Below are 20,008 nucleotides of genomic sequence, written 5' to 3' on the forward strand. Positions count from 1 at the left end.
CGCCCGGCTAGTTTTTTGTATTTTTTTTTAGTAGAGACGGGGTTTCACCATGTTAGCCAGGATGGTCTCGATCTCCTGTCCTCGTGATCCGCCCGTCTCGGCCTCCCAAAGTGCTGGGATTACAGGCTTGAGCCACTGCGCCCGGCCAGCTGGCCTTTTCTTTAAAGCTTTTCAGCTGTAACATCTGAGTCTTAAATCTCTCCTCATATTGGGGAGCTAGTCCAGAGATGGAGAGCCAGAATAACATCAAAGTTAGAGTATGAGAAATAGTGGTTCCTGAGATGGACAGCCTGAGAGGAATGGGGAAGGGGCAGAGAGCGGCCTGGCCATCTGCCCAGTGTGGTGGCTCTGACCTGAAGCTGATAGGCCAGGTCAGCCTGTGCTCGGCGGGTGTTGACCTCGATGTCATAGGCGGCCTTCTTCAGCTCGTAATCTCTCTGTGCCTTGGCCATCTCGATCTCACTCAGGTACTGAGCGGACACCTTTTCCTGCTTGGCTTTAGCTTCCTGTCCAAGCAGATATCAGGTAGGAAATGTCAGGGCAGTGGGAGAAAGGCCACGGTGAGAGCCTGCTTCCCACCAAGGTTCTCTGTCTGCCTCATATATTTTCCCTGCTCACCCAGCACCTCTGCTTCTTCTCAGTTGTGCCACTTCTATCCCCACTAAGCAACCCCCATCTCTCTCACCCGGATCCCAGCATCTCTCTTGGCCTCTGCTTCTCCAATCCGTGCATCTTTTTGGACTTGAGCTGTTCGAGCCTTTCCCAAAGAGTGCAAATAGTCCTGTGGGAGAGATGTAGAAATTAGTCCTTTGGAGGGCTTAAGAGATGGGAGCAAGGAAGTGGGGAAGGATCAATTGCCTAGTTTTACCTGGTCATCGTGAATGTCTTTCAGAGTGTAGCTAACCACACTGATGCCCATGTTGACCAAGTCGGAGGAGGCCACTTTGAAAACCTGCTCTGAGAATTTCTGCCTGTCCTTATAGATCTCCTGTGATAACAGGATAGTGGGGAGAGAGGATGTAAGTTTTTTTTTTTTTTGGCTCACTGCAACCTCTACCTCCTGGGTTCAAGCGATTCTCCTGCTTCAGCCTCCCAAGTAGCTGGGATTACAGGCACCCACCACCATGCCCAGCTAATTTTTGTATTTTTAGTAGAGATGGGGTTTCACCAGGTTGGCTAGGCTGGTCTTGAACTCCTGACCTCAAGTGATCCACCCGCCTTGGTGTCCCAAAGTGCTGGGATTACAGGTATGAACCACCCTGCCCGGCCGGGATGTAAGCTCTTAGATCCACTGTCTCTCACAGACTAGTGTGGTCCTTGGGTCCCCCTCATTCTGGCATCATTCCAGATGGTTCCCTGCCCCCAGGCCAACCTCCACAGTCATGTGGGCCATTATGGCCCTCTGGTGGCCCTCTAACGTCTCCAGGGCAATGTGGGCAATCTCAGCCTCCGTCTTCCCCAGGAACATCTGACAGGCAGCCGCCAACATCTCCTTGTTCTGCCCCTGGATTTTTACCTGTAGCCAGAGTAGGGGTAGGAAAGGTATGGTGGGGGGGTCTCATGAAGTCAGAGAAGAAGCAGAGAGAAGGGAGAGCCCTCAAAGAAATGCTTCTTCCATTTCAGGGCAAGAAAGGAGGAGGCAGCAAGTGCCTTGGGGGTGCCTGGAAAAGATGAGACTAGTAGAGGAACTTCTTGCAGGCAAGGATTGAGAAGGCTGTGGCCAGAAGATGTCTTAATGTCTGGGTGAGAGGGTGATGGGGAAGTAGACTTTGGGGAAAAGGCTCTGAAAGCCTCACCTGGGCAATGCCAGTGACTGAGATGGGGACCCCATGGCGAGTGTAAACCTTTTCACTCTTGACATTGAGGGTCAGTGTGTTGAGAGAGATCCTAGGGGAAAAAGAAGGGACAGACAGTAAGAAAAGGAGGAAAAAGAGAAAATGGGAGGTTCCCCTTCCCTGGTTCCCTTCTTGCTTACCTCTGGATCTGCTGGATGCAGGGCAGGACAAAGACTCGTCCTCCAGCCACCATGACTGGGGGGCTTCGGCAGAACCCTGCAAAGTAAGGAGCAGTGAGGAACTGTGGCAGAGCTTGAATGTGGAAGACTGAGAAACTGGCGGGGGCGAGGGGACAGCAACCCACAGGAGAGAATCTGGGAGCTGGAGGGGACGCAATCTGGGCCTTGAAATGGTGGGAATCAAACTGGGCAGTTCGTGGTCATCAAGGGGCAGAAGTCTGGGGCTGGGAAGCTGGTAGGGAGAGGGAGAAGGGGCAGAGGCCAGACTCACAGGGGTTCTGGTGTCACTGGCTGGGAAGGGTACAACAGTACTTACCGGAGACCACCATGGCCTCATTTGGGCCACAGGTGAAAAACATGGTTCAGGCTGGAGCTGGAGGAGAGGGAGGGAAAGCCGTTGCGGATGGGGAAGGGGCGCTGTGGCGTCCACAGGGGCCCATCCTTTCCCTTTCCCGTCAGGCCCTCTTAGTCTGCATCCGCCACAGCGTGTCCCTTCCGCACCCAAGGGTCCGCTAAAGCTTTTCCCTGCAAAATCCTTAAGATCCCCAGCGACCTCTTCCCCGCCTGCGTACGGTCCCTCCCTTCACCTCGCCGCTCCCTCTGATAAAGGTCCACCGCGCCCAGAGGCCAGAAGACCTTTCCCCTCCCTCCCTGCTTCTCGGCAGCCCCAGGCTCCATCTCCCCTCCCCCACTCACCTTCCTGGACAGCGGCGGCGGCCCGGCTGGGGTCTCGGGAAGGGCGGGGGCGCGCAGGAACCTGGAAGCCGTGCAGGGGCCGCTCGCGGACCAGCCTTCCTGGGTCCGCTCCCGCATTCCCCACCCGGCCGCACCCTGTTGCTGCTGCAGACGCGACCCCGCCCCCCGCAGCGGACTAAGCACCCCCACCTGGCCCCGCCTCGGCCCTGTGCGCTCGGCCCGCCCCTTTCCCGGCAGGCCCCGCTCGAGTCCGCAGCCCGCCCACTGGTTGGCTCCAGGGCCCAGCCGGGCTGCTGGGTTAGCCCAGGGGCGGCCACATCCCTGCCGCCCCAATCACCGCCCTTCTTGAGCCGGACCACGCAGCTCCACCCCCGGGCGTGGGACTTGACCTCCGCGGCCCAGCACCCTAGCGTTAAGGGTGATTGCCTCATCTCGGATTCCCCGCGGGGCAACTACCTGGGAAAACCGCAGACTGGGCAATGAAAGACTGCATCGGGCAACCGGATGCTGGGTTCTGTTGACTCCAGGAAAAGGGGTTCCCGGGCCCAGGGAAGTGCGCGGGCTGGGGATTGGGCCACGGCTCCTCCCGCCGGTCCTTGCCATCTGAAGGCGGGGAGGAGTGGGGAGTCGGCGCTTGCAAAGATACACTCAAGACTGCAGACAGTAAATCAAGTTTATTTGTGTTCACAGAACATACCGGGCAATCTCGACAGTCGCCCCGTGACAGCCCACCAACCCCCAACCCTCTACCCCGCAGCCTCTCCCTAAAGGCGACTTCAAGAAGATCGAAGGATCTCATGGATCTCATTCCCAATGGTCCGCCGAAGTCTCACACAGTAGACAGACGGAGCTGAGATGCTGGAGGATGCAGTGTCACCTCCTAAACTTACGACCCACCACCAGACTTCATCCCAGCCGGAACGTCCTCCCCCACCCGAGTCCTCCCCACTTCTTCTCCTACTCTGCCGCAGTTCTAGGTGTCCTGCCTCCACCAGTCCCACAAAGTTAAATAAATACCAAGAGACCTGCGTTTACAGCAGGGGGAACATCTCACACCCTTGCATAAGTTAAAATAAATATTACGTACACCCCTTCATCACCTAGAAGGACGTACATAAATACATATAAATATTAATTAGGAGCAATAAGAAATAAATTAACGACGCTCTAATTCCCACCGGGCCTAGCCCCAGCTTGGCTGTGCCTCGGTCTATGTGCGCCTCGGTCCCGCCTCAAGCACTGGGTGTCGTCTCCGCTGTAGTGTTCTGAGTTCAAGTTGCCTCGGAAGTCCCAGTTTGGGATACGCTCTCGCGCACCAGGTACGCCTGGTGTTTCTTTGTGGTTTTTCGAATTCTTTTTGGGGAGTGCGGGGAGTCAAAGTCAGAAGGCGGCTGGGTGTTGCTGGAGGAAAGTGCTGAGGTCCAAAGCATAGTCCGAGGGCTCCGAAGTCAGATTAAAGGGCTCGAGGACCGGGGGCACAAGGGTGGGCTCCGGGGATGCGGTGCTGGGGGCGCCCTCCGGAGGCAGGGGCGCTGGCACACCCTCTTCAGCTATCAGGATCTGGCAGAAGACGATGGTGAGCAGCAGAAAGAGAAGCCTTTTGGCTGGGTTCGGTTCCTCGACTGGCAGCTGGCGCCGGACCTAAGGGGTGACAAAAAAGGAGACAGGTCAGGTCGAGGCCTCTGGAGTCGAGTCGTTCCCCAGTGACTCCAGGGCAGCACACCCCGCGAATGCCCACTTCGGCGATACTCACCACTCGAGGGTAGAGAACCCTGCGGCTGCGCTTTCGGTGCCCGCGAGAGGCGCTGGGGCGCCCGGCGGGGACCGCTGCGGGCTCCGGGAGAGGGTCGAAGGTGAAGATCTCAGGACCGGAGCCCCGCCGGGGTCCCGGGTTGGTGGAGGGGGCCGGAGTCGGGGCCTGCAGGATGGTCATGGTCGGGTGGCAGCTGCGAGAGTGACACATGGTGCCCTGAGCGGAGTGTAAGGCCAAGTGCAGGCCGACTGCCGGCAGAGTTAATTTATGGGCTCCTGGAAATTGGGCGGGTCCTTCTAACTCCTCCTCCCGCAGCTGGGGAGCGGTTGGCAGCAGCCGGCTGGAAATTCCGACGATTAAACAAAGGGAGTGGGTGGAGACTTGGCGTGCGCAATCCTAGGCGCCCAACTGTACGTTGAGTGTGTGAGTCGTGAGTGGGGGTGGGTGAGATCCCGGGCTGTATGCACATGTCAGGGCATGTGGCATCTGGAGAGGGGTTCGCGACAGCCTAGGAGATGGTTTAGCCACAGGATCCCTCACAGGCCCCAGCACTAGGGACCCAAGAGGGCTTTTTTTTTTTTTTGGAGACGGGGTCTCGTTCCGTCGCCAGGCTGGAATGCAGAGGCGCGATCTCGGCTCACTGCAATCTCTGACTCCCTGGTTCAAGCGATTTTCCTGCCTCAGCCTCCCCAGTAGCTGGGAATACAGGCACGCACCACCATGCCCAGCTAATTTTTGTATTTTTAGTAGAGACGGGGTTTCACCACGTTGGCCCGGATGGTCTGGATCTCCTGACCTCGTAATCTGCCTTGCTCCCTCCGTCCTTCTTCCAGTAGTCTCAAGTTGCTATTGTTGCCATCTTTATGTCCATGAGTTCCCAATGTTTGGTTCCCACTTATAAGTGAGGATGTGTGGTATTTGGTTTGCCGGCCTCAGCCTCCCAAAGTGCTGGGATTACAGTCGTGAGCCGCGGCGCCCTGCCAATAGGGCTTTTTATTGGAGATCAGGCTGTCCTGCTACAATACTGACCCAGCTACATGCGCACATTCATGCACTTGTATGTATCCTTAGAAAATACACTCCCCAAGAAGGAAATCGTTACAGAAATAGTCAAGATTAAGAGAGAAATGAACACAGTAGCACACACAGACACAAACCTGCCTGCCTGAGCACATATGAAGACACACACCGCATACCCATAAAAAGAATGAAATTATGTGCTTTACCGCAACATGGATGCAGCTGGAGGCCATTATCCTAAGCGGATTAACTCAGGAACAGAAAACCAAATACCACACATTCTCACTTATAAGTGGGAATCAAACATTGAGAACTCATGGACATAAAGATGGCAACAATAGCAACTTGAGACTACTAGAAGAAGGATGGAGGGAGCAAGGCAAAAGTTGAAAAAGTAACTATTGGGTATTATGCTCAGTACCTGGGTGACAGGATCATTCGTACCCCAAACCTCAGCATCATGCAGTATACCTAGGTAACAAACCTGCACATATACCCCAAAATCTCAAATAAAAGTTGGGTGAGAAAAAAGGATAGAAAGATTAAAAAAGTAATATACAATGGTGGGGCATGGTGGCTCTCGCCTGTAATCCTAGCATTTTGGGGGGCTGAGGTGGGAGGATCACTTGAGCTCAGGAGCCTGGGCAACATAGTGAGACCTTGTCACTATAAAATAATAACAATAATAATAATACACAATTAAATATTATTCAGCCATAAAAAAGAATGAAATCCTGGAAAAAAGGAAAACACATACCACATGCACATACCAACACAGGTACACAGCAAAGGTGCAAAGACTGTATAGGGGCAGTTCAGCAAAACTACTCTCTTAGGAGTGTGCAGAAATATTCACATAAAGGCTGGTGCAGAGGGCCACAAATACAAAGGTTAGCCGCCACCTAGATTTGCCCCTTGCTGTGAGTCAAACAACCAAATTTATGGGAAGAACATTCTAAATCATGAGACATACAAATGTTACAGTAATGGTAATTACTCAACTTAAAGCAGATTCACATTTCCATAACTTCCTTACAGACAGCTGCTCATGGACACAGAATTTAACTTTTTTTTTGAGATAGGGTCTGGCTTTGTTGCCCAGGTTAGAGTGCAGTGGCATGATCTCGGCTGACTGAAACCTCCGCCTCTTGGGCTCAAGCTATCCTCCTACCTCAGCCTCCTGATTATATACATATATATAATTTTTTGTAGAGCCAGGGTTTTGCCATGTTGCCCAGGCTGGTCTTAAGCTCCTGAGCTCAACCGATCTGCCTGCCTCGGCCTCCCAAAGTGCTGGGAGCCACTGCGCAGAATTTAACATCTTTTGAGCATTCACCTGTTTCAGGCGCCCTCTGTTGAGGGTACTGCTGTTGAGAATGCTGTGCCATGCAGCTGCCTGAGGAAAGCCACATAAAGCTGAAACTCCAGCCGTGAGGGCCTTACCCTCCAGCATGAAGAGGGAAACATGGCCAGGAGAGCTCTCTGTCTCTCTGTCTCTCTGTTGGTCTCTCTCTCTTTTTTTTTTTTTTTTTGTTACATTGAGTTTCTGCCTGAAGGAAAGGCAAGCTTTCTTGAAGATCCTAACAAAGGCCGGGCGTGGTAGCTCACACCTATAATCCCAACACTTTGGGAGGCCAAGGCGAGTGGATCATTTGAGGTCAGGAGTTCGAGACCAGCCCTGTCAACATGGTGAAACCCTGTCTCTACTAAGAACACAAAAATTAGCCAAGCATGGTGGCGCATGTATGTAATCCCAGCTACTCGGAGGCTGAGGCAGGAGAATCGCTTGAACTCAGGAGGCAAAGTTTGCAGTGAGCTGAGATCGTGCCACTGTACTCCAGCCTGAGTGACAGAGTGAGACCCTGTCTCAAAAAACAAAAAACAAACAAACAAACAAACAAAAACTAAGAAAACTGAAGACTAAGTGTTAAGGGGGACCCAAAAGAGCTAGTGTTCACATCTGTCCAATCAATCAGGGAAGGCTTCATGGAAGAGTGGCACTGGAGGTGACCTTGAACAGTGGGTGGGATATGACAAATTCAAATGTGGAGGATGACTGTAAGAATGGAATTAGCAAAGACCTTGAGCTGGAAAAGTACAGGATGTGTTTGGGGAATCACAAGAAAAACAATCTCAGAGTAAGTTTCCTGTAAGGGAGTAGTGGGATGTAATAATGGCTGGAAAGGAGTGGAATTGGGCAGAGTGGGGAGAGCAGAGCTGCTAGGTCTGGAGCCTGGGTTTCACTCTAGACTGTAGAGCTTGTGGGTTGCTGGATGAGATAAAGGGAAGAAAATTCAAGCAGGAAACTGATTGGGATGAGGAGTGATGCTCTGGATGGGGAGAGACTAAGGCAGGAGACAGGAGGCTATTGGAGGGGCTCAGGTAGATGGTAACAAGAGCCTGAGAAGGTGGCCCTAGGAGACATTCCTAGCATAAGATAATCAGAATTGGGCAGTGAGGTGGGTATCATTAGGGGAAGGGAGCATGGGGGAGGGAGGGTTGCCGGCAGCAAGAGGATGAAAAGATCTGAGATTACTCCAGAGATTTGAAATACATCTGGCTCAGATCTTTCCACCATCATTTTAAGCTTGCTGCACAAAGTGAATACACATGATCTCTTCCATTGGAGGCTGTGTCATACACGTCTTTGTGTCCTCCAGAGAACCCAGCATGGTATCTTGTAGGCAGCAGTTGCTCAATAATCTTGTTAAACACCAGGTGAAATGTACAGCTGTAGGTGTGCATATAGTATTCCCACCTTGGCTGGGTCACACCAAGCTTCTGAGATGTGGTTACACTTCTCCAAACCACTCACACAAATGTACAACATCTTTAGAAAAGCTGGGACAATTCTTACACAGACACCAAACAGGAAACACTTTTCCCATTTAGGAAACACTTACAGGGATTGTTCAATCAAGAACATGTAGGAACACAAATAAGAGGACAGGCCACAACCGGCTAGAAATAGATACACTACTGCTGTGTGTACAATTCCTGGGGCTACAAGTCACTTTATTTTATACTCACTACTCTTATCTAAATACACAAGATCCCTTCCACATTACACACTTCTTCCTGGCCTGCATAAAACACACCTCCTCTGTAAACAAAGGCGCATTGCTTTCCCATGCCTGCCTTCACACCTGCCATCATTCTTACATTTACACCCAAGCACAGGAAGCCCACCCCCACCCCCAACATCCTTATACCAAGGCAACTCGCACGCTACACAATGACCAACATAAACCCATGACTACTTACAAATGTGCACAGACCCTCACACTCACACAGACATAAATTAGGAGTAGGGAGAGCTAGTGATGATGGAAGAAAACTAGTGGGTGGGAGAGAGAACAAAGCACCAAAGGTTAGGAATGCATTACTTGTTTATGATGGAAAATTCCTCTAGGGCATTAGGCAGAGGAGGGGAAATGAAGGGGATGCCAGGATCTTGTTTTGCCACTACCTCCCACATCTGGAATCTGGGACTGCAGTTGGGTCTAGTTATCCTCACTGTCCTCCTGGCACAGAGAGACCTTTCTTTGCGGCAAGACCAGAACGGGACAAAGAGAAGACCTGAGAACTCGGACTGCTCACCATTCCCAACCAATCCCATCCCCATTCCTGCTACCCTCAGAGCCCCAGGGCTCTGCTCCTGCCCCTTCCTGCCACACAGGAAGCTAGGGAAAGGTTGGGGGTGAATCATTAAGCCAATAAGCGGGTGGGGGAGTGCAGGCTGGGGAATGAGTTAAGGCCAGAAAGTGCCGGGGGCTGAGAGGAGCAACTGGACTGGCTCCCACTGCCCTGATCCTGGAGAAACAGGCCCTTAACCTCTTCCATTTCCAGCTCTCCTCCTATTTCCTTCCCATCTTCCCCTAGATCACCATGTTCCTTCATTTCCCTCCTTTGACCTTTACCTTGATCCATCACCACCGCTTACCTCCTTCTCAGCCCCTTGTTTTTCTTCATGACACATATCACGTTGGGGAATCATTTTATGTATTTACTTTTTGCTGTCGTTTGTCCCACCTACTGGAATATAATCTCCACGAGTGTACAGTGCCACATCTGACCTTTTTCTCATTAGATCTCTGTAGTATCTCCAGTACTTGGCTGTGACCTAGTAGGAGCTTAATAAATATTCTTAAATCTATCTTCTCTGAGGAGCTAAACCTCATCTCCAGAGAGGTCTGTTTATCTAGCCATGTTCCTTTAGAGGCCGCCATGTTTGCTCTTCAGAGAGGAGGTTGGTGGTACTCAGGTGTGGCTCGGGTGATCTGCCGCTGAATCAGGAACAATTGTGCAGTGACGACAGCGACAGCAAAGCCTTGGCCCGCGCCCTTTACAGTCCCTGACACAGGAGTGAGTCAGGCCTGCTGCCTCACCTGGGTACTGCTGCACTGCTGACCACAGGCCCAGAATGGGGGACGGCAGGAATGGGCACTGGCGGAGGCAGAATGGGCAGGGGAAAGGGAGGCAGAGATTTGGAAATGGGAGCATCTGAGAAAGGAAAGCAGGGTGAAGGGACTGTGCCAGGGTCCTGGGGTCAGGGAATGACAAGTGAAAGCTTTTAGCTGCACCTGGTATTCAGTAGATCCTCAATAACTACTTGTTGGCTTGAGATGGGTTTGAGATAGAAAGAAAACATGGAATAGCAGAAAGAACATATTGTAACCTAGTGGTGTTAGAGGAAATTGGGTTTAAGTGCCAGCTCTGCTACTTATTAACTAGGCAATATTGGGCCAGTTACTTAATGTTGCTGAAAATCTGTTTCCTCAATTGATAAATGGGCAAATTGACCTCTAGGTAACTGCAAAGATTAAGAATATAAACGTACTCCTTCTGGGCACATAGTAGGTGCTTCTTGCATGGAGCAGAGGCATTATTATAATTATGAGAAGAGGGACTGCTTTGGAACAGGGATGGGCAGCAGTGAGCCAACCCAGGAGTAAGGGACTGGAATGAGAAAATAACCTCCAACTGCTAACATCACCAGGAGATACAAGTTCTCTTTCTCTTTTTATTCCGCCCTCCCTCCCTCCCTCTCCATATCAGGCAGATTTTGTGGCTCTTTATTTTCCCCAGAGAAGCAAAGACTTCTGCATTTCTAGTTCCTGTTCAACTAATGCGAGTGATTTTATTTTTTTATGTATGTCTTTATTTAATTTTTAAGATAAGGTCTCACTCTCTTACCCAGGCTGGAGTGCAGTGGCATGAACATGGCTCACTGCAACCTCAACCTCCTGGGCTCAGGTGATCCTCCTACCTCAGCCTCTTGAGTAGCTGGGACTCCAGGCACGTGCCACTATGCCCAGCTAATTTTTATTTATTTTGGTAGAGACAGGCTCTTGCCATGTTGCCTAGGCAGGTCTCAAAATCCTGGGCTTGAGTGATTCTCCCACCTCAACCTCCCAAAGTGATGGTTTTACAGGCACGAGCCACAGAGTCTGGCCTTTATTTATTTAAAAAATGTAGTTTAGCTGGGCACGGTGGCTCATACCCGTAATCCCAGCACTTCGGGAGGCCGAGGTGGGCGGATCACGAGGTCAGGAGTTCGACAGCAGCCTGGCCAACATAGTGAAACCCCGTCTCTACCAAAAATACAAAAATTAGCCGGGCATGGTGGCGTGTGCCTGTAATCCCAGCTACTTGGGAGGCTGAAGCAGGAGAATTGCCCGAACCAGGGAGGCAGAGGTTGCAGTGAGCTGAGATTATACCATTGCACTGCAGCCTGGGTGACAACAGTGAAACCCCATCTCCAAAAAAAAAAAAAGTCTTGCTTTGTTGTCCATGCTGGAGTACGTGGCACAATCTTGGCTCACTGCAACATCTGCCTCCCGGGTTCAGGCAATTCTCCTGCTTCAGCCTCCCGAGTAGCTAGGATTACAGGCACATACCACCACGCCTGGCTAATTTTTGTATTTTTGGTAGAGATAGGGTTTCACCATGTTGGCCAGACTGGTCTCGAAAACTCCTGACCTCAGGTGATCCGCCACCCTCGGCCTCCCAAAGTTCTGGGATTACGGGCGTGAGCCACCACACCCAGCCAAAAAAAAAAAAATTTGTTTTTACTCACCACTATACTGACAAGGAACGGGTGATTTTAAACACCCCCTCCCACCTACATTTTAGCTGGAACAATTCTTTAGAGGCATGGGAGTAGAGTGGGGTGGTGAGTTCTAGGCAGCAAGTTAATAAATGACCCCTAAAGATGTTCATCTAAGCTCTAGGAGGTCCCAAATCAGGCCCTGGCAGTTCCCCTGATGCAAAACCATGGCAAGAGTTCCGGGAGCACCAAGGCAAGGTCACAAAAGTGGCACAATGACCCTACCCTGGGATGCAGCTCAGCCTGACCCAGCCCAACTCAATCCAGCTACCCCGGAGGCTGCTACAAGCTGAGCCGGGAGCTGGGAAAGGGCCCAGCGTTCCTGTCCTCCTGCCAAAGCTGGCTTCCTAGGACCCCAGTGTTGTGGCTCCTCCTTTGGTCTTGGTTTCTTTTCCCCCAGATTATAACTCAATCAGAGTAGGACTTTATCTATCTTGTGTACTGCTTGATTTTCAGTGCCCAGAACTGTGCCTGTCAATCAATACGGGCTGCTGAAAAGGCTAGAAATACAGGATCATTGATGTTATTACTGTTACAGTGTTGTTCCCGTGGGAAGCAGCCTGCATCTCTCTGTAGACAGCTCCAATGTCAGCCATTGGAGAATTTGAGATTTAAGTCAAAACATAATCATAGGGGAAAACTGCACAACACATAAAGTATTTCCCCTTTTGTCCGGGCTTTTCAGACACCCTGTATTTACTGGATGAGTTGATCTACAAAGTGAAAGGCATAAATTAAAGGCTCTCTAATGTTTTTCCTCCTCTGAAACCCCATGATTCAGCAGCGTCTCCCATGTGTGCTCAAAAGTTGGACGTGCCTCCGGCCTACCCTCCAAAGCAGCTGCCATAGGCTCTTTTCTTCCAAGGTTGGGAGGGACAGTTCATTCCCCAAGAGGCCTCTCCAGGGGCGGAGGCAGGTGCTGGGGCTGGCCTGTCTGCAGCTCCCTGGCCCTACCCAGTGGGGATCGCGTGTCAGTACTGGGGCTTGGTGGGCTGCCAAGGGGTGAGCCCTGAGGCGGTTTTCTGGGAAGGATAGATGCCATGTGTGACTCAGAACCAAGTTAGGGAAAAAACAAGCTCACTCAATCGCCAGCACCCTCTGCCTGGCCTGGCTTTGACCATGAGCTCATAAAAGAGGAAGCTGGCCCGGGCAGACAGTAGCTCTGCTTTGCCTCATGTTTTTTCTCCATGCCTCATGGATTCCCTAGAGTGTCTGGGCCTCAGGCCACCGTCATCCTAGCTCCTGGGCCCTGGCTCTTTTATGACACTTTCCCTTCCCAGACGCTTGGTCATTTCTTTCCCCAGGTTGGGAATCCCACCCACCACAGTAGGGGAATTGCACACAAGGGGAGGTTGCAAATGGCACTGTGTTCCTCGGCCCTGCTGAGGCCTCCACTGTCAGCCATGACCATGTGGGTTTGCGCGTGTGACTGACACAGACCAAGTGTTGCTGACCCTGGGAGCCTGAATTAATAGATTTCTTGAGAGCTGAGATTCCCTGGTTCAGGAAAGAAAAAGGGGGTACCAAATGACTGGGCAGCCGAACCATCCTCAGGGCTGCAATATTCCAGTTGGAACCAACTTACCTGGTACTTTTGGCATTCAGAACAGTTCACTACCAAAAGGCACATTCTATTTTAGTGAAAATGGGACAATCATGGGCCACAAAGAACCTTCCTAACTATTGTCCCTCCAGTTCACCTTCTATACCCCCTGCGGCTTTCTTGTTCAAAGACAGCCTTGACCATGTCCATGCCTGTTTTAGTAACTTCAGTGGCTCCAAACTCTCTGAGCTCCCAACCCAAATCCAAGCACCTTGCAGGCGTTCTCTTTCAACACCCCCATTGCTTCTTGATGTTGTGCATCTCTAATTTTGTCCTTTTTCTCACACATGCCAAACTCTTGTCCATTGGACCCTATAACCATTCTATTTCTTTTCCGTTTTCCTCCCTATTCTCCTGGGAAAAATCTACCCCTGACTCTGCCATCCAAAATTAGTTCATCTACATTGTATACAAATCTCTCAAAGCATCACACCCACGATATTATAGTCATTTGTCTATTTATCTTTCTGATTGCCAGGAGAGGCATGTGCTGTTGAGATGCAGCCATCTTAACACTGGTAACCTCTCAACAAGGCCTAAAATTATTATTAAATTGTCACCATTAAAAAAAAATCAGTGGCCAGGCATGGTGTCTCATTCCTGTAATCCCAGCACTTTGGGAGGCCGAGGCAGGCAAATCACCTGAGGTCAGGAGTTTGAGACCAGCCTGGCCAACATGGTGAAACCCCGCCTCTACTAAAAATACAAAAATTAGCCGGGTGTGGTGGCAGGCGCCTGTAATCCCAGCTACTTGGGAGGCTAAGGCAGGAGAATCGCTTGAACGTGGAAGGCGGAGGTTGCAGTGAGCTGAGATCACGCCATCACACTCCAGTCTGGGGGAGAAGACAAGACTTCTCAAAAAAAAAAAAAAAAAAAAAAAATCAGTAAGAAATGTATAAACCAGATATTCTCAACCTATCCCTGTGGGTTGAACTCATCCCCCTCTGACCCTGAGCCTTTCACATAAAATTTGGTAGTATTTGGTGATACTACATTTTGTTTTAAAAAGTCAGGTAGATTGAAGTATAATTTAAATACAGTAAAATTCATCCTTCTTAGGAGTAGTTTTTGATGAGTTTTGATAAATGCATATAGTTTGTGTAAAGGCCTCCACCATCATGATTTTGTTTTCCATCACCCCAAAAGTTCCCCACATCCCTTTGTAGTCAGTTTTGTCCCTATCCCCTATAGCAACCACTGATCAGACTTCTAAGCTTACAGTTTTGCCTGTTCTAGAATGTCATACAGATGAAACTACAGGCAGAGCACGGTGGCTCATGCCTGTAATCCCAGCACTTTGGGAGGCTGAGGTGGGAGGATCATCTAAGTCTGGGGGTTCAAGACCAGCCTGACCGATGTGATGAAATCCTGTCTCTACTAAAAATTAGCCAGGTGTGGTGGCAGGTGCCTGTAATCCCAGCTACTTGGGAGGCTGAGGCAGGAGAATCACTTGACCCCAGGAGGCAGAGGTTGCAGTGAGCTGAGATCACGCCATTGCACTTAAGTCTGGGCAACAAGAGCAAAACTCCATGAAAGAAAGAAAGAAAGAAAAAAGAAAAGAAAGAAAGAAAGAAAGAAAGAAAGAAAGAAAGAAAGAAAGGGAGGGAGGGAGGAAGAAAAGAAAGAAAGAAAGAAAGAAAGAAAGAAAGAAAGAAACTACAGTAGACACTCTTTTGTGTCCAGATTCTTTTGCTCAGTATAGTATTTTTGTGATTCATCCGTGTCATGGCATGATTCAGTAGTTCTTTCCTTTTGACTTCTGGATAGCATTCCATTGTAGAAATATATGACAGTTGGCTTATTAATTCACCATTGATGGACATTGTGGTTTTTTCTTATTTTTGGAAATGATGAATAAAGCTACTATGAACATTCATAGACAACTCTTTTTGAAGACATGTATCTAGGAGTAGTATAACTAGGTGCATATTTAGCTTAGTAAGAAATCGCTGCTGGGCCCAGTGGCTCACACCTGTGATCCCAGCACTTTGGGAGGGAAAGGCGGGAGGATTTTTTTTTTTTTTTTATCGAGGGAGATGGAGTCTCCCTCCGTCACCTGGGCTGGAGTGCGGTGGCACTTCCTGAGTTCCAGCGATTCTCCTGTCTCAGCCTCCCGAGTAGCTAGGATTACAGGCATGCACCACCACGCCGAGCTAATTTTTGTATTTTTAGTAGAGACGGGTTGATCAGGCTGGTCTGGAACTCCTGACCTCAAGTGATCAGCCTGCCTTGGCCTCCTAAAGTGCTGGGATTACAAGTGTGTGCCACCGTGCCCAACCTAAAGGCAGAAAGGATTTCTTGAGTCCGGGAGTTTGAGATCAGCCGGGGCAGCATGGAGTGTTGTGAGAAGTCAGGGACCCCGAACGGAGGGACCGGCTGAAGCCGCGACAGAAGAACATAAATTGTGAAGATTTCATGGACATTTATTAGTTCCCCAAATTAATACTTTTATAACTTCTTACACCTGTCTTTACTGTAATCTCTGAACACAAATTGTGAAGATTTCATGGACACTTATCACTTCCCCAATGAATATCCTTGTGATTTCCTATGCCTGATTTTACTTTAATCTCTTAATCCCGTCATCTTCTTGGTAAACTGAGGAGGATGAATGTCACCTCAGGACCCTGTGATTGTGTCAACTGCACAAATTGTTTGTAGAGCATGTGTGTTTGAATGTGAAATCTGGGCATCTTTAAAAAAGAACAGGATAACAGCGATGTTCAGGGAACAAGAGAGGTAACTTTGAACTGGCCTCCGGTGAGCTGGAGGGAACAGAGCTATATTCCTCCTCTTTCATAAGCAAATGGGAGAAATATCACTGAATTCTTTTTCTCAGCAAGGAACATCCCTGAGAAAGAGAATGGGACCTGAAGGTTGGCCTCTAGACGGCCCCTTTTTAAGGTGTCCTGTCTTTTATGGTCGAAGCCGATGGGATGAAATAAGCCCCGGTCTCCTATAGTGCTCCCAGGCTTATTAGGATGGGAAAATTCCCACCTAATAAATTGTGGTCAGGCAGGTTACCTGCTCTCAAATTCTGTTTCCTGATAAGATGTTATCAATGACAATGCGTGCCCGAAACTTCATTAGCAATTTAAATTTCTCATCTGTTAGTCCTGTGATCTCGTCCTGCCTCCATTTGCTTTGTGATATTTTATTATCTTGTGAAGTGTGCGATCTCTGTGACCCACACCCTATTCGTGCACTCACTCCCCTTTTGAAAATCGCTAATAAAAACTTGCTGGTTTTACGGCTCAGGGAACATCATGGATCCTGCCGACATGTGATGTCTCCCCCGGACACCCAGCTTTAAACTTCTCTCTCTTGTGCTCTTTCCCTTTATTTCTCAACTCAGCTGAGACACTTGGGAAATAGAAAAGAACGGGTTCTCCTGAGAATGGAGAAACCTCGTCTCTACAAAATTAAAAAATTAGCCAAGCATGGTGGTGTGCGCCTGTGGTCCCAGCTGCTCTGGGAGGCTCAGGTGGAAGGATCACTTGAACCCAGGGGTCGAGGCTGTGGTGAGTCACGTTCACACCACTGCACTCCAGCCTGGGAGACAGAGCGAGACCCCATTCTAAAAAAAAGAAAAATTAAGGACTGGGCTCGGTGGCTCAAGCCTGTAATCCTAGTACTTTGGGAGGCTGAGATGGGCAGATCATGAGGTCATAAGATCGAGACCAGCCTGGCTAACATGGTGAAACCCCGTTTCTACTAAAAATACAAAAATTAGCTGAGCGTGGTGGTGCGTGCCTGTAATCCCAGCTACTCAGGAGGCTGAGGCAGGAGAATCGCTTGAACCAGGGAGTTGGAGGTTGCACAGTGAGCCGAGATTGCACCACTGCACTCCAGCTTAGCGAGACTCTGTCTCAAAAAAAAAAAAAAAAGAAAAGAAAAGAAGTTGCTATGCTGTTTTTCCAAAGTGGTTTACCATTTCATACTGACAGAACTGTTTCAAGGAAGCTGCATCAAAATGTTCCTCTTGTAAATTCTTGCTTCAAATATGCCAAAACTAAGTGTTATGTTTGTTAGAGAACAGGTTGCCACTCAGATTACCTCAAGGGACAGAGATGGGTTGGAATGCAGCCATCTCAGTGGCCAGTAATCTGCCCCTTGAAGAACCAGCAGGTCTTCTGGAAGCCACAGTGGCTTCCAGTGCCCAGTGGCAGCCCCAGAAGCACACCCTGCCTCCCTGCCCAGACCCCTTGTGGCTCAGCATCTCTGTCTGTAGTGACTGGCTGGCTCTGCCCAGGTCTTGTGGTACAGGTGAAGTGACACTAGCCCACACACCTGAGCATGAATGATGCCTCATAGGCACTGTTTTTTTTTTTTTTTTTTTTTTTTTTTTAAATGGAGTCTCACTCTGTCAGCCAGGCTGAAGTGCAGTGGCGCGATCTGGGCTCATGCAAGCTCTGCCTCCCAGGTTCACGCCATTCTCCTACGTCAGCTTCCCGAGTAGCTGGGTAGATAGGACTACAGGTACCCACCACCACACCTGGCTAATTTTTTTGTATTTTTAGTGGAGACGGGGTTTCACCTTGTTAGCCAGGATGGTCTTGATCTCCTGACCTCATGATCCGCCTGCCTTGGCCTCCCAAAGTGCTGGGATTACAGGCGTGAGCCACCATGCCTGGCATAGGCACTGTGTTAAGAGCTATACTCAAATCAATTCATTAAGCCTTCATAACCCCAACTGTTATTTTATCTATACACCCATTTTACAGATGAGAAAAATGAGGTTCAATGAGGCAATTCACTTTCTTAAGATTGTGTAACCAGCCAGGCGCGGTGGCTCAAGCCTGTAATCCCAGCACTGTGGGAGGCCGAGACGGGCGGATCACGAGGTCAGGAGATCGAGACCATCCTGGCTAACCCGGTGAAACCCCGTCTCTACTAAAAAAAATACAAAAAAACTAGCCGGGCGAGGTGGCAGGCATCTATAGTCCCAGCTACTCGGGAGGCTGAGGCAGGAGAATGGCGTAAACCCAGGAGGTGGAACTTGCAGTGAGCTGAGATCCGGCCACTGCACTCCAGCCTGGGCGACAGAGCGAGACTCCGTCTCAAAAAAAAAAAAAGATTGTGTAACCAAGAAGTAATGGGAGTTAGATGTGAACCCAGGTCTACCAGGTCTATCTCATTGCAAAGCCCAGCGGCATACCTATTTGTCGGAGCATATATGCTAGAGCCCGTCTACCTGGGTTCAACTCCATGTTTGCTTGTTTGTTTTTTTTGTTTGTTTGTTTTTGAGATGGAGTCTCACTGTGTTGCCCAGGCTGGAGTGCAATGGCATGCTCTTGGCTCACTGCAACCTCTGCCTCCCAGGTTCAAACAATTCTCCTGCCTCAGCTTCCCAATTAGCTGGGATTATAGGCATGTGCCACCATACCCGGCTAATTTTTGTATTTTTAGTAGAGATGGGGTTTCACTATGTTGGCCAGGTTGGTCTTGAACTCCTGACCTCGTGATCTGCCTGCCTGGGCCTCCCAAAGTGCTGGGATTACAGGCGTGAGCCACCATGCCTGACTTGTTCGTTTGTTTTTAGAGTCAAGATCTCCCACTGTCGCCCAGGCTGGAGTGCAGTGGCGCCATCATAGCTCACTATAGCCCCAAATTCCTGGGCTCAAGCAAGCCTGCCACTTCAGCCTCCTGGGTTTCTAGGACTACAAGTATGTGCCACCATGCCCAGCTAATTAATTTTTTTTTGTAGAGATAGGGTCTCACTTTGTTGCCCAGGCTGGTCTCAAACTCTTGGCTTCAAATGATCTTCCTGCCTCAGCCTCCCAAAATGGTGGGATTACAGGTGTGAAACATCATGCCCAGATAACTGTATGTTTTAATTCACTTAATTTTTATGGTACACCTCTGAGAGAAGGGCATGGCAACACCCATTATATAGGTGCAGTGACAGCACAGAACTCTGTGAAGCAGGGGAATGACAGTTGGGTTTGGCATCCAGGAAGTTTGTCTCCAGAGACAGAGCTATTGACCTCCACGCTTTCCTGCCTCTCAACAATCCTCATTATTAATGTTATTATTCAACCCACTGACCTAGCTCTTTTTGTCTTTGGGGTTTTACACTACTCTGACGTTCATGTCCTTGCCTATGTCTTACATTGAGACTCTGAATGGGTTGTGTACACATTCCCCAGGATACAGTAACCTTTTTGGGTATTCTCACCTCTGGCTGTATCACTGGCCTCTTGCCAGCCCTTGAGAACTGCCCCTAGCTCAAGCAAGGATCCTAATTTAGCAGATGAGGTCAGGGCCAGAAGATTATCTCCAGGGTGACCCACGCCCAAGGACTCACTCCCAGCTACTTTTCTTAAGAGGAGGTGGTGTAACCAGAATGCACTTTAAGGTCTTGAGGCCATCCCCAAAGATCATTTGTTTCCTCAAACAGATTTTGGGCTTTTTCAAGTGAGAGACTAATCACTGACCCCACTGTCAGTATTCAGCAGCGTGCCTGATTGATATATACTAGATACTCAAGGCTTTTGGTTGAATGATGAATAAGTAAATGAATGAATAAAGAAACCCAGATTCTCTTAATTTAGGTCTGTGCTGTCTAATACAGTAGCATGTGGCTACTTATTTTATTTTATTATTTTGTTTTATTTTATTTGAGATGGAGTCTCACTCTGTCACCCAGGCTGGAATGCAGTGGCACGATCTCGTCTCACTGCAACCTCCTTCTCTTAGGTTCAAGTGGTTCTCCTGCCTCAGCCTCCCAGGTTGCTGGGATTACAGGCTCATGTCACTATGCCCAGCTAATTTTTGTATTTTTAATAGAGTTGGGGTTTCACCATGTTGGCT

At 49.5% G+C, this 20,008-nt stretch overlaps 2 protein-coding genes across 2 annotated transcripts; both read right to left on the reverse strand.

Annotated features, from left to right (window-relative positions):
• Window positions 1–57: 57 nt before the first annotated feature.
• On the reverse strand, window positions 58–3,074 carry FLOT1 (flotillin 1). Its single transcript, XM_026448909.2, has 8 exons — window positions 2,711–3,074; window positions 2,331–2,387; window positions 1,976–2,051; window positions 1,797–1,887; window positions 1,373–1,516; window positions 869–988; window positions 686–781; window positions 58–506 (listed from the first exon to the last, which is right to left on the reverse strand). Exons 2-8 carry the CDS (start codon window positions 2,371–2,373, stop codon window positions 204–206), a joined length of 873 nt encoding a protein of 290 aa, XP_026304694.1. The 5' UTR covers window positions 2,374–2,387; window positions 2,711–3,074; the 3' UTR covers window positions 58–203.
• A 291-nt stretch (window positions 3,075–3,365) lies between these two features.
• Window positions 3,366–4,736, reverse strand: IER3 (immediate early response 3). Its single transcript, XM_023194373.2, has 2 exons — window positions 4,464–4,736; window positions 3,366–4,351 (listed from the first exon to the last, which is right to left on the reverse strand). The coding sequence occupies exons 1-2, from the start codon at window positions 4,671–4,673 to the stop codon at window positions 4,091–4,093; spliced, it is 471 nt and encodes a 156-aa protein (XP_023050141.1). The 5' UTR covers window positions 4,674–4,736; the 3' UTR covers window positions 3,366–4,090.
• Between the last annotated feature and the right edge of the window lie 15,272 nt (window positions 4,737–20,008).

Source organism: Piliocolobus tephrosceles, chromosome 5 (assembly GCF_002776525.5).
Source record: "Piliocolobus tephrosceles isolate RC106 chromosome 5, ASM277652v3, whole genome shotgun sequence".
Taxonomy (NCBI): Eukaryota; Metazoa; Chordata; class Mammalia; order Primates; family Cercopithecidae; genus Piliocolobus; species Piliocolobus tephrosceles.